This window comes from Onychostruthus taczanowskii, unplaced genomic scaffold (genome assembly GCF_017590055.1).
Source record: "Onychostruthus taczanowskii isolate IOZ18803 unplaced genomic scaffold, ASM1759005v1 scaffold80, whole genome shotgun sequence".
Lineage (NCBI taxonomy): Eukaryota > Metazoa > Chordata > Aves > Passeriformes > Passeridae > Onychostruthus > Onychostruthus taczanowskii.
Window position 1 is genome coordinate 1,809,034 of NW_024505893.1, and position 13,743 is coordinate 1,822,776.

At 44.8% G+C, this 13,743-nt stretch overlaps 1 protein-coding gene across 10 annotated transcripts in view; it reads left to right on the forward strand.

The window, feature by feature from the left end:
* Positions 1-1,175: 1,175 nt before the first annotated feature.
* The window catches only part of NRXN1 (neurexin 1), a 672,393-nt gene continuing 659,825 nt past the window's right edge, over positions 1,176-13,743 (forward strand). For 9 of the 10 annotated variants that reach the window (XM_041424060.1, XM_041424063.1, XM_041424064.1 and 6 more), the window contains exon 1: positions 4,861-6,363. In XM_041424060.1, coding sequence (XP_041279994.1) covers positions 5,625-6,363 — 739 coding nt within the window. In that variant the 5' untranslated portion in view covers positions 4,861-5,624. Of the gene's footprint in view, positions 1,255-4,860; positions 6,364-13,743 lie in introns of those variants that run through there. The other variant, XM_041424058.1, reaches the window with a different exon arrangement.

Consider the following 13,743-nt stretch of genomic DNA (forward strand, 5'->3'; position numbering starts at 1 on the left):
TTACGCTGATTTCTGAAGTTTCAGTTCAAAACTAAGTTGCTATGTTTACACCCCAGGTATGAAAAAAATAAAATTGCACAACCATTCTCAAAGAATAATGTCATGCCCCTTAGTGGGCTCTTCTGACGCTTGGTGTGACAAGCATCACTCCATGTGTTCAAAAGTGGCCAGGACCTTGGCTAAGGCTTCATGAAAATCCCTTACAATCAATTCTTCACTTTTCTGTAGGCCACAGGTACTAAGTTAGAAGGGCAACAGACAGAGAAAATGTTTGGCACAAACAAATGCTTCCCATGCTGCTAAACCCAAAGGTCTTGAGAAGCCTGGGCTTTCTCTAACAGTTCACCATCATCTGGGGACAACACAAAGTCAGTTTGACGCTGGAAAATGGCTTTCCCAAGCATTTCTCCCATGGTTGTGGTAGACCTGCTCCATGGGTGTGCTCTGCTCATGAGATTATACCTCCATTTTCCCACAGGCTGTGCAGAATTCAGCAAACCTCAGTTCCAGGGCGTAAAAAAAGATGACATAATGATAACGATAATAAAGATGATGATGATGATGACGATGATAATTAGTAGTAGTACCACCAAAACACCAACAAAAAACCCAACCAACCAACCGACCAACCCTCTCTAAACTAAAACAAGCAACCAACAAAAGAATACAAGCCACCAACAAAACAATCCCCCAAACCCCACGCAAAGAAAGAAGAGCTTTGCTTGGGAAGCCGGCAGCTCCCTCCGGGCCCTCGCTTTGTTGCACCAGCGTTGCAGCACCTCTCCCTCTGCCCATGCCACCCCTCCGACCCCCCCCAGCCATCAGCCGGCAGCAGCGTGCGCGCCCCCGGCCTCGCTTCTCCCCGGTGCCGCCCGGCGCAGCCTCTCCCGCGCGACCGGTGTGCCCCGCCGTGTCCCGGTGCCGCGGCGGCGGTGCCTGTGCCGGTGCCGGTGCCGGTGCCGGTGCCGGTGCCGGTCCGGGCCTGGGCGGGCCCGGTGCCAGCCCGCAACCCGCACGGTCCTGCCCGCCGCGGCGGGGGCGGGGACACCGGGGGCGGGGACACCGGGATGGGCGGCCCCCGCGCAGGTAAGGCGCGCCCGCAGCGCGGGCGGAGCGGCGCCGCGGAGGAGCAGCCCCAGCCCCGCGCTCCGCCGCGGCGGAGCCGGTGGTGGCGGCGGCGCGAGAGGCTGGTGGGTTTGCGTGCGGCGTTGTGGAGAGGTGGATGGCGAGGAGAGGAGATGGTGGAGCGGAGGTGTAAGTTAAAGGTTGGATGCGGTGATTTATTGCCCCCTTGCCAAGGCGGGGGGAGGAGGGGAGAGGGGGTCTGCGAGACTTGAACGATTAAATCAATCTGCTGCATGTTCTCCCTGGCGTGAGCTGCCGTGGCGAAACGCGAAGCCGGGGCAGCGATGGGATATCGCAATATTGTTGTTATTTATCGGCGGCGGTCTGAAAGAGACGAGGGGCTTGTGCGGGAAGTGCATTGATAATTTGGGACATTTTCTATTGTGTGTCAGAAGAAAGAGGGCACTCGGCTTCTTCGATATGTGTTTGAAACTGTTTAGGTTCCTGCTGATGGTGTGCATTTTTGAAGGGATAGAAATTATATCATAAGCATATTAAAATAAAGACATCTGCAGACTGGAAGGGGAGCAAAATCGATCATTCCAGCCTCTTTGGAAAGAATTTGATTCTAGAAATTACGTAGAAATGAAAGGAAAAGATTAATGATGCTGTTAAGTCTGCTTTTGAATTAGAGCGCTTCTCCCTTTGGCTGCAGCAAGGTTGTTTTTCAGATCCTTTTATTTCATCCGGTAATTTGTGAACTCTGGTCTTCCCCGCACCCAGAGACAATGCTCTGTATTTCATACAATAAGGATTCTGCCAAGGATTGTGCATGCCAACCGACCTGGCATTTATTAAGGATTTATTGACCTATGGGTGTCTCTCTCTCTCTCTTTTTCTAATTTGAAAAGGCTCAATCGGGGCACCTGTGACTAAATCATAATTTTTGAAGAATAAAAAATGGTTGTAAAGGGGTGGGGGAAGCATACGAATTCGCTGGCGAGGCTCCGAATGCAATAGCTACATTTATATTGGTTTGTGCATATTTCTCGCTACATATGTGCATGTTCATGGATACATTGCTGGGAGGGATGCCTGGTACTCAAGAGCCATTTGAGATAGATAGATATATAGATAGATCTATATTAATAAATTGTCCTCTTCCGAGAATGAAAGTGTCCCTCTGCTTTGGAAATGACTAGACAAGACTGTGCTGTTTATTGGCAATGTGTGAAATTATACTGCCAGTAATAAATAAGCAATTGTTTGCTGGGCTATTTTTTCCTTGTGTCTTTCTCCTTTCTTTTACAGTCTTTCCACCTCTCTGTCTTTTAGTATTTCCTTTTTTATTATTTTTTCTTTCCCTCTTTTTTTTTTTCTCCTTCTTTTTTCTTTCTCTTCACCCTCTCGCCGCTGCTGCTGCTGTGTGTGTGTGTGTGTGTGAGTGAGGGGGCAGGCAGGCGCTGCAGCCAGCGGCAGGCAGCGGGCAGGGATGCTCGCGAGGTGGGATCCCCGCGCGGCGGCTCTCCGCGGACACCTGTAGGGATCGCTCTGGCACGCACGGCGGCCGCGCACACGCTCACACTCACACCGCGTCCTTGCCTGGCTCCCCCCACCCTCCTTCCCACCCCTGGTAGACACCAGGGGCTCCTGGCACCCTCCCGCTCCTGCGCCCCTCGCACGGAGGCGCAAACCCCTTCCCTTCCTTCGCCCCGCTCCTCCCGCAGCCGCGGCGCCCGCCCCGCGCACCTTGAGCCCCCCTCCCCTCCCCGCCGCTCCTCCCGCATTCCCTCCCCACCGCCCCTTCCCCCGGGGGCCAGCCCAGCCCCAGCAGCTGCCCGGTAACCCCCGTGAACACACACACATACACACACACAGCCTGCGCCCCTTCCCCACACACCCCGTCTCCTCAAACCTCCCCTTTCTCCCACGCCCCCCTCACACACAACCCCCCCTCTCCGTGTCATTGTCCCCGGGCACGCACGCCGTGTCTCACACCGCCAGCCAGCGCCCGGCTCCCCGCGCCCCCACACACCCCAAACCCGCTCCATCACCGCCTCCTTCCGCTCCGCTGCAGCGGGGCCCCGCGGCCGCCCTCACGTCCCCTCCCCGCCCTGGGCGCGCCCCCCGGCTGCCCCTGGAGCGCAGCCCCCGGCGGCGCAGGGCCAGCGGCGGGGTGGGGCCGCGAAGGGCGGAGCTGTTCCGGGTGCTGAAGCAGGAGCGGCCGCTCGGCGCCGTGCCGCAAGCCAGCGGCGCCCCAGCCCGCGGCCACCGCCGCGCCCCGGAGGGCCCTTTGGGGACCGGGGTTGCGGGGGCTTCCGCCGCGGGTTCTCCCGGGAGCTGCCGGAAAATCCCTCGGCTGGTCGGGGCGTTGTTTGAGGTGGCTCCTGCGGAGGGGCAGGGAGGGCGTGGGGGAAACCTGGGGGTCTGCCTGCTGCTGGTGGGGACGCCTGGCCTCTGCCCGCGAAGTTTGGGATGGTTCTTCTCTTCTCCCTTTTGCTGCTCTTGCCCACCTCACGTGTGGCGAATAATAAAAATAATCGTGTTGACATTTAGAGGAATGAAATTAAATATAGAGAGAGTAGGAGGTGACTTAGCAGCTCTGAACGTGTCAGGTGCAGGCAGCTGAGGTGTGTGCCTGTTTTTAAAACATTTCTCCCTGGCAGGGTCATCTCTGCCCCCTCTCCCCACACACGCATGCACACACACACACGAACACACACCCCGGCACAGAAGAGGGCTTGGCAGCAGCTCTGGCCATGCTATTGTGACTGCCTAAGTGCTGCTGGCAAAGAAATGCAAGGGAGGGGAAGGGGAAGCGATGAGTGAGGAGGTGTTGGAGATCCTCTCCTCCATCAGGAGAGGTCTTCTAATACACAGCTTCCAGAAAAGATACAGCAGCTCTGGGGGAGAAAAGCAGCCTCTCCGCTGAAACGTTTTGGATGTAGAGACCTCTTCAGTGGATAAGGGTGAACTGTGGCATATATATAATATTGAAAACAGAGGAGTTGTTCTCTCCTTGTTCTCTTAAATAAGGGCAGCTGAGTAAATATACATAAAATACTGCAACCAATTTCAGAGGACTAACACCTGGGATTAGCTGATCTGCATTGTGAATAATGTCAACATCAGAGCTGGCTTGAATTGGATTTTCCCTGCCATAGCAGAATATATCAGCCCCAGAGTAAACCAGGTAGAAGAAAAAAATGTTTTCAAAAGCATTAAAAAAATTCAAAAAGCTATCTAAGAAACTATTGCAATTCTTCCTCTCCCCAGGAAAAATAAACCAGTAGGTGTGCCATGCATGGTGGAGGTTGTCAGTTCCTGCTGGGAGCTCAGGCCACTTTATGTTTTTGACCTGTATTAGAAACAATCAGAGCTGGGCTTGGTAGCATCATCCGTATGACTAGGAGCTTGTAGCTTCACAGGCGATGGTGTTTTAAAAAATAAATTAAAATACATTGAAAAGTAAACACTGTCTTTTCTGTTTAACATTGTTCTTGTAATAATAAAATGCACTACTGAAATATTTGAAAGTTTTGGAAAGGTAAGTAGTTTAGATTTAGATTATACCATAAAAACGTAATCTAGTCTAAACATATATGTTGAGATTTGTGTTTAGCGCTTCAACCTATTACAATTTCTCAGTAACTTGAAAATTACAGCAGCATTTTCCTAATGTCCAACACCAGTCAAAATGAAAAAAATAATCACAAACATTCACTATTGATCAACTTTGTGATTCAACATGTTATTAGTTGTCATTTCTTATTATTCTGTTTCAATTCCTTGCAGATTAGAAACAAAAACAATAGAGGAAAATCACGCCCCTGGATCTTAGCCTTGGCCTTTTCCAAGAAAAGAGAAGAGGAGCTGCCAGGCTTTGCATGTCAAGTGGCCACTCGGCTGTTTGACAGCTTCTGGGTTTCAACCCCGTTGGGATTGAGGCAGCTCAAGCAACCACGAGCGATGAGTCCTGTCCTCTGCTGACGCTGCTCCAGCACCATGGCAGACAGGCTGTGATATGACAAGAGGATCCATCCTAGGGAGGCAGCATTGGGATCCATAATTGGCTTCCTGGGAAACTACAGCTGGTGGAGAGGATGTAAAAAGAGGCGCGCATGTGCCAGGATATTGCTACAGCCTTGCCGAGCTGGTGGATCCACTTGGAGGAGAGTTTTGCCACTGATCTTGGTTTTTTTCCCAGTTTGGTAATGTTGGCTTTGGGGAAAATTTCTGCTGACTCACCCACCCCTGGACACCTTTTGCAGAGCGTGGCTGGCCAGTGAAGAGATCCAACGGCGCCTTACCCCCACTGCAGATCCCCTCCGGTGGCCTCTGGCACCATCCTGTGCCCAACCCCATCTCGTGGGGCAGCTGCAGCCCCCCGCCCCGGGGAGTCTCCCACAGTGACCCCCGCACCCGGGGCGGGGGTGAGCGTGCCCAAAGCTTCCAGCGCGGCCAGCGCCCGGCAAGATTTTACCCTGTCTGCCGCCGGGGCCCTGGTGCCGCCCCCCGCCAGCCCTGCTGCCCCGCTCACCCGCCCCAGGCCGCGCAGGATGGGGGCGGTGCTGGTGCGGCGCGGGGGCTGCCTGCTGCTCTGGCTAGCCCTACTGCTGGGCTGCTGGGCTGAGCTGGGCAGCGGGCTGGAGTTCCCGGGTGCGGAGGGCCAGTGGACCCGCTTCCCCAAGTGGAACGCCTGCTGCGAGAGCGAAATGAGCTTCAACATGAAGACACGCAGCTCCAGCGGGCTGGTGCTCTACTTTGATGACGAGGGTTTCTGTGACTTCCTGGAGCTCATCCTCACCCAGGGAGGGCGGCTACAGCTCAGCTTCTCCATCTTCTGTGCCGAGCCTGCCACCTTGCTCTCGGACACGGCGGTCAACGACAACCTCTGGCACGCTGTTGTCATCCGCCGCCACTTCAAGAACACGACGCTGATCATTGACCGAGCCGAGGCCAAGTGGGTGGAGGTGAAGTCCAAACGGCGGGACATGACTGTCTTCAGCGGGCTCTTCCTAGGAGGGCTCCCGCCAGAGTTGCGGTCGGCGACACTAAAGCTGACGCTCTCCTCCGTCAAGGACCGGGAGCCCTTCAAGGGCTGGATAACAGACGTGCGGGTGAACTACACGCAGGCGTCGCCGGTGGAGAGCCAGGAGGTGCGGCTGGATGACGAGCAGAGCCGGCTGTGCGCCAGGGACGACGTCTGCCTCAACGGGGGCGTCTGCTCGGTGCTCAACGACCAGGCCGTCTGCGACTGCTCCCAAACGGGCTTCCGAGGGAAGGACTGCAGTGAAGGTAAGGGGCCATTTCAGCTCGCCCCATCGCCCCCCTCCCCATCGCTCTATGGAGGGGATCGGTTGGAGGCCAGGCCTGCATGAAGTTTCATCTGTATGAGTGGATCTTCCTCCCGCCCCTCTCTTCCCACCATGTCCCAGGCTCCCCTCTTCCCCACCTTCTCCTCCATGTCTTCCACGTGTCTCTGTGGCCAACCATGGTGCCATCGCTCTTCTGTTCTCTGCGAGGCTGGGTGAGAGGAGGAAGAGGATGTTATCTGAGCATCTTCCTGGGATTTCGGGTTGTTCTGGGTAAAGGAGAGATGGATGCTGGGTACCAGGTGTCACCCAGATGGCAGGGGGTGGCTGGAACTGCGCTCGGTGGGAGCTGAGGGAGGGGACGTGCATGCTTATCACAAGCAGCTGGTGGTAATTAATTTGGGGAGCAGGAAAATTGGTGCTGGGAATAATTTAATTGGATTAAGTGCAAAGGTGACCTGGGTTTGGTTTTGTAGGGTAGAGGAGACCCAGAGTCCACTTTGTATTTGCCTCTGCTATGTCATTGAAATAAAATCAGTGATTTATTTGTGAATTCCTTAAATTGTGGCCAGGGAGGAAAAGGATTAAACAGAGGATTATGTTTTTACATGAATGCGAAGGGTACTGCTTTGCACCATATTTAGCAATTCACCATGCCAGTTAGACAGGGAGAACACAGAAGGGCAAGGGGGAAGTACATACTCCAAGACCACAAAATGACCGAGTAGTTTTACCAAGGAAGAGGAAACCTAGAAAAACAGCAGTTTCCTTAATCTCATCTACAAATAAATCACTGGGTAAAATATGATTCATATTCAGTGCCCATTGTTTTTGGCAAATGGAAAGAATGTGAACGTTTACTTTGCAGATGCATGCAGGACTCTTGTTTTATTATTTTGTTAGTAAATGTAGCATTGCTTGCAGCTCCTTAGGCATAGAAATTATGTATGTTGTGTACCTAGAGCAGGACGTGAAGGTGTATAAATGAAATAAGAGTATCAAGGGAAAATATGATTATCATGTCAAAATTGGAGAGCAAAGACCTAAGTTTAAAATGTAAAAGGTAAATATGAATAAGATATTATCAAGGCCAAATTAAGAACTTCACTGAGTGGCTGCATGACATTTATGGCTGAATAATTTGCCTTTAGCATTTCTATCAGATTTCACTTATTATAAGAAAGAAAACATCATTTGTGACTGTGCTTTATTATGTAACACCTTCTGTCCTTAGTGTCAATACTCAAAACACTACAGTCATTCTGCATCCTGTTTACTTTATCAGCTGTTTATCTCTCATCTACCATTTGTGAAAAATTCAAACCCAATTGATATTTTAAATAATTTTTATAGGAGCAAATAATAGTTTCAGAAAACTAGTCATTTGCATTTTAAATTGCACCCATTCCCAGAAACTGTAAAATGAAATATCTTTTATATTAGGTAAACCCTCTCAATTTATTTTGTATTTGGGTATCAGTTTTTAATATATGATGCTACATAATGTATAGGTTTATGTACAATATTGAATTGTCTTAGCATCTCTGAGTTAGGCCCTATTATAAAGAAAAAGAAAATTATGAGGTGCAGCAGTTTTGTTAAAGCAATAATGGTAACTTAAATACTATTAATACTATCATACATTTATATGTCCTTTACACTAAAACATAGTTTATTTATTTGAAGTTATTTTGCACATATAATACTTAGGTGAGAGAGTTCACTTGATTGTTTGTAGTATCAGTCAGATAAATTGTTGCCTTTACATAATAACAGGTTTAGTGGCTATTTTAAAGAAACATTTTTATGTTTAGATCAAATTTTAGAGAAATACATGTCCATAATTATATTTAGTAAAAATTTAATGGAACTTTTAAGAAGATGATAATCAAAATAACATTTAGAATCCCCTCAAATTAAGGTAAAATGCTGACTTCATTTAAGTGCTAGTGGTTTTTACATCGGTGTTGACATCAGTGGGATCAAGAGTCTCCTCATATGTCCCTTGACAACTGAGAAACCTTGTAAAATAATAGCAAGACTTATAATTTTAGCAGAAAGTATTCACATTCTGGTTTCATTTGAAACAGGAGGCAACATTTGCCCTGACAGCAACATAAATGGAACTACATTGCAATTTATACCTGTTAATTGAGAAAATGTAGGAACTGACACTTCCATCAGTCAAGTTTTGATGAAGGGATTCGAAGTTACTCATATGTGCCAGCAAAGATATTGAACTGTTATAAATTATTTAATATTCTAAGAAACAGGAAAGGCAGAAGGACAAGTAAAGCCTTTGTATCTGCCAAGAAAGAAACCTTGGCTTCTGTTCTTTAGTTTTTTGTAGCCAACATAGACATTAAGCTGTTGAACTTTGATCTTTTGTTCCCAGAATGTGTAAATTTCCCACAAGCCTTAGAAAGACATTGCTATTGCTAGAGGATCATCTCAGTCTGCAATTAACTGAAGGGGTCTTTTGAGTTTTCACTCCTACCCTTGTTTTGGTTTTTGTTTAAAAATGGTTTTAGATAGGAAAACCCCTGAACTTTTCATTTTTATCTGAAATTGTAGTCACGTGTCCTAGTTGATACCTTTTCTTTAAAGGTGAAAGATGGTAATTAAATTCTATATTCCTTGGATTTTCTAATATAAATAATTTTTTTGTCTTGTATTTGTTGTTTTTCTATATCTCTGCCGTCTGGTAAAACACAGAGTTCCTCAGTGTAATGAGGAGTGTAATAATTAATACCAACAACAACAAAGAAAATATTTTCAAAATTTTCTACCCTGACTTGCACATTTAGGAATTAAAATGTAATAGATTTAGAATCAATGTTTCAAGTCTTAAGATGCCATTTTTATACAAGTTCAGTTATTTTCAGAAGAAAATCTGATGGCTTTTTTTCCCCAGATTTTCATCTTTGAAAAGCTTATTCATTATCCTTGAAGTAATATTTTTTCTTGTAAGAATGAAGTTCAACCAAGTTTTGGGTTGGTTTTTTTTGTTGTGTTGTGTTTTTTCTTTGTTGTTTTGGTGTGGGTTTTTTTTTTTGGTTTTTTTTTTTTTTTTTTTAATCCATAGTAATATAAATTATTTCCAGTAGTCTTAACTGGTTTTATACCTCTCTGAATCAGGAGTAGCTTCATTTATGTTTTATGAACTACACCACTGTGAGAACAGTGCAAGCTAGGAAGGAACCATTCAGTCATTCCTTTTGTTCCAGTAGGATCTAAGTTCTCTTCAATGGGAGCATTGGCATAAATCAGAGAAAAAGGACTGGAATTTTGCTTTAGTGTCAAGGATGTGCAGTCCATTGCAAAGAAAAATATGATCTCGAGCAGTTCTCTGATTGATAGGCCCATGAATAAAAACAGTACAAGAGCCTTCTAAAAGATAAAATCTCTGCTTTGTACTGAAAAAGGCAAGGGTATATTAGTCCACGTAATAATAGTGATTCAGTAGAAGGAAAAATGCAAAAAAATTATAATGAATTTTGTTAGGAATAAGAGTAGCATTGAAATAGACCCTGCCTGCCATATCAGTTTTCTGCTAAGTTTTTGACATACATTTCAATCTTCTATTAGATGAAAATTACAATATTTCCTGACATTATTCAAGTTGTTATGGCTTGATTCTATGATATGGAGAGATTTTTTATTAAAAATATAAACTTTAAAGTCAGATTTTTAGTGAATTAAGTCAAGGTCCTAGAAAGTAAGGAGAATATATTATACATATCAGTGAACCTCCATATTCTTCTTGTAATTTTTCTCCTTAGGTTAAAATGTCAAAACAAAACAAAAAAAAATCCCTATTATTAAATTACTGAAATAGTGACCTTCTGACTTTAGACAAAAAAAAGATTCCTTTCATACTCATTGATATAAAAATAGCCTTGTCCAATATCCTGTCTGAGAAAATAAGCATGTAGTTCTAAAAGAGGTAGTAAAATACACATGATGCATTGAGTTGGGGAAAGTTTCTCACTGATGCTAACTTCTTGTCACTCCATGCCTTTCTGATTGTCAATATCTCTAGTGGCTTTAAAAAGTTGCAGACAGGATCCTTTATCTTTTTAAAATATAGCTTCCCTACTTACCTCAATATTAGCATCTATTCAGGCAATTGCTCTGTGAATTCAAACTATTCCTGTTTATAACATGTAAGTTCCACTGAGTTTTTGGTTTGTGAGAAAAATGAGGGCTGTTCAGGCAGCTGTTCACTGTAAGAGATACTCTTTCTTGTCAGATATTCAGAAGTTGATGCCAGCTATGGTTTGAACTGTGAAAGTGATTTTTGAGGAAGTCAGTTCCAGATGTCTCAGCCCAGCATTTAGATTTGTTTGTTTGGGTTCTGAATATACTGCATCAGTCTTTCTTGTATCTCCTTTTGCATGTTAACTTTTTTAAAAGGCATCCAATATTTCTATCTCTTTGAAATTTGTGATATTTTAATCCATTTTGTTCTCTTTATGCCTTGAATGAAACATTTGAACTTCTTTTGGTGTTAATTATCTGTTTCAGGTTGCATGTTTGAGTGAGATGCTGTTGAACTCATTGCCAATAGTCAGTCTTAACAGAGAAGTCACCATGGTCTTTATCCCTCTTGAATCTTAGCTAAATTTACTTTGGACTATTAAATACTGTGAACAAAACTTGCCTTTTTGATTTACACTTCAGAATCTTTATCTACGTGGTCTGTATTTCTTCTTCATGCTGAATTTCTTGGCAGTGGCCACTGGGGTGATGTTGGTTTAGGAGGAGGGCTAGAAACACACGAGATTGCACTGAGGTTCTATATATGTACAAACCATGTAAATAATTTAACAATCATTATTTCACTTTATTTAATATTTTTAAATGGTGGCTTCGTTGTCAGAGTAGAATCTTGAGAGCAGATAGCCAAGTAACCAAAAAGTCATTCAGAACTGTTACACTGACTTTTATTAATATGAAAACCCAGTCCTTATGTCAGTTTAAAGGACAGTTGTACATCATTTTCCTAATGAAATTTGATATAGTCTTTTGTTTGCCAGGATTCAGTATGATAGGGTATTGATTTCAATATCTGCCTCATGTAAAATCACAGGAATTAAAATACCGTTTCACTGGTAATTAGGAGTTGGCAGTCTGTTTTATACTATCTTCTAAGGACATCTCTTTTGAGTATTACTAATCCTTTCAATATGCTGATATTCAGAATCTGTAGCCTAGATCTTGGTACTCCAGGTAAATAATATTTTAAATAGTGAGGTTGTTGTTTCCCCTTTGCACCTAGTAGAGGTGCTGGGTCTTTGTTAAATTTAAGTCTATATTGTGAATTATAGACAGCTAATATGCTAGAAGGATTTATATCTAGCACCATAGGGCCTTGTGTCAGATTGGTCATATTCATTCAGAATTTCAAAATAATATATATTAAAATTGTCTATGTTTTGATGTAATTGCACTTCAGGGCTTGCAGGCTTTTTGGACCAAATGTACTTGATCTTTTGTCTCAGCTGAAGGTTGGCTCTCTGGGAGTCTTTTAACAATAGAAGCCAGCCATGGATTTGTGGGATTTTACCCTTTCATCATTACTGACCTGATGGACAGGAATGGGGAAAAAGGTTGGCAAATAAAATTAGTTCCTGATAGAAATAGTTTTATGTATAGGCTAGCATTAACATATGCAGCTTGGAGGGTTCATGTATCTTTTAAAAAACATATTAAAATTGGTTGGTAACTTAAAAGAGAAGGCTTCATCCATCTGTCTTGGTGAATTTAATATGATGTTTTACCTACCAGGAGGCTTGGTGTTCCTTGTAGAAAACATGAAACCATACCAGTTTCTGGAAAAATGCTCTGTCCAGTTTGCTGTGTTGTAGTTGAAACTTGTGTACCTTCATAAACACATGATTTTCCAGAATAGTGAAGGGCATTCTGAGGTGTTCAATACCTTTGTGAACCGGAGGACTAAATTGTAGAGACCAAATATACTTCTTTCATTGTTTATGGTGTAACAGACATTCCTTTAATTGTGTTATGTATCGAATTGACTAACAAAGTCAGGGTAAATAGTGCTTTGCTGCCTTTATTTAGTTCTGTGCTGAGCTGAGATCGTAATTTAATTTTTTACAAAAGATGTGCACTTTCTTGAATGGCAGTTTCTCCTTCTGTACTGTGGTGATGCTATCTGAGTGTATCACAAGCGCTTCACCAGCCTGGATTATATTGTCGTGTGTGCAGAACTCAATTTTTCAGCTCAGGTTCTCTTGTGCCAAGCTAAAAAGTAATTGTATGTGGTGAATTTATGCAAATGTGTAGCCATTCTCCTGGATCTCAGAGTATAATCAGTAGGATCAATAAGTGCTTCAAGGAACAAAATATCTGCAGTTACTAATGAAGCAATGAAGTAGGAAAACTCACACGGGTTTGATAAGACGTTGCTTTCTTAGTGACTCTGGCCAGTTCCCACCACTTTTTCAGTTTGCCTTCCAATCTGTAAAAACTCCATGCAGGAGCTTTTGGTAGGATCTTTTTTCCTGGTCATCAGATACTTGAAAGATCAGAATTTCTATTAGGGATGTAGGAGAAGAAGTCGAGACCTGAAGCTTCCTTCGCTATTGTGCGATCACTTTAGTCTACAGAACTGATAATTGTTAGCTGGCTTTGAAATTGCAGGCCTTCCTACTGCCTATCCATAGCTGAGTGTTCAGAATAGTGTGGTTTTTCTTCCTTTTTTGTCCGTTGCTGTCTGCCATTATTCTGACTAGACACTGGAAATGATGTAGCTTGTCACCTGCCAGCCATTTCTCCTTCGACAATTCAGCTCTTCTGATGGTAACAACAGTTCTCATCCTTTGCAATGTTACACCTGTATAAAAGTCTTCCTTATCATTGTAAAAGGTTCCTTATTACTGCAGAAGAATCTAGGATTTAATGTCTGAGCAGAGTGAAGAACTCTTACTCCTAGTCAACAACCACATACTTTTTTTAGTTTCATTCTCTTCCATTTTCAATGAAAAATATGAGGGTGAATGTAGGAACACAGTTTGTGGTGATTGGGAGTGGGGCTGTGGCCCAGCCTCATCCCTACAATGGGCACAGCTGTGAGGGGCAGGTGACCAGCACTGACAGCAATGAGCCATGGAGTGCCCAGGGGCACTGACCAACCACCAAAGGGAGCAGAGGGCACACAGGGGCAGTGCATGAACTATTAGGAGTATAAAAGGTTGGGTTAAAGAACAAGAAGGGCAGATGCTTGCAGCCTTCTGAAGTGTTGTGATGGTCTTCTGTATGGGCAGGCACCTGAAGCTTTTGAAGAGGTATGGTGCTAGTATGGGGGAGTGGTTAAAGCCTTCTGAAATTGCACGGTGAC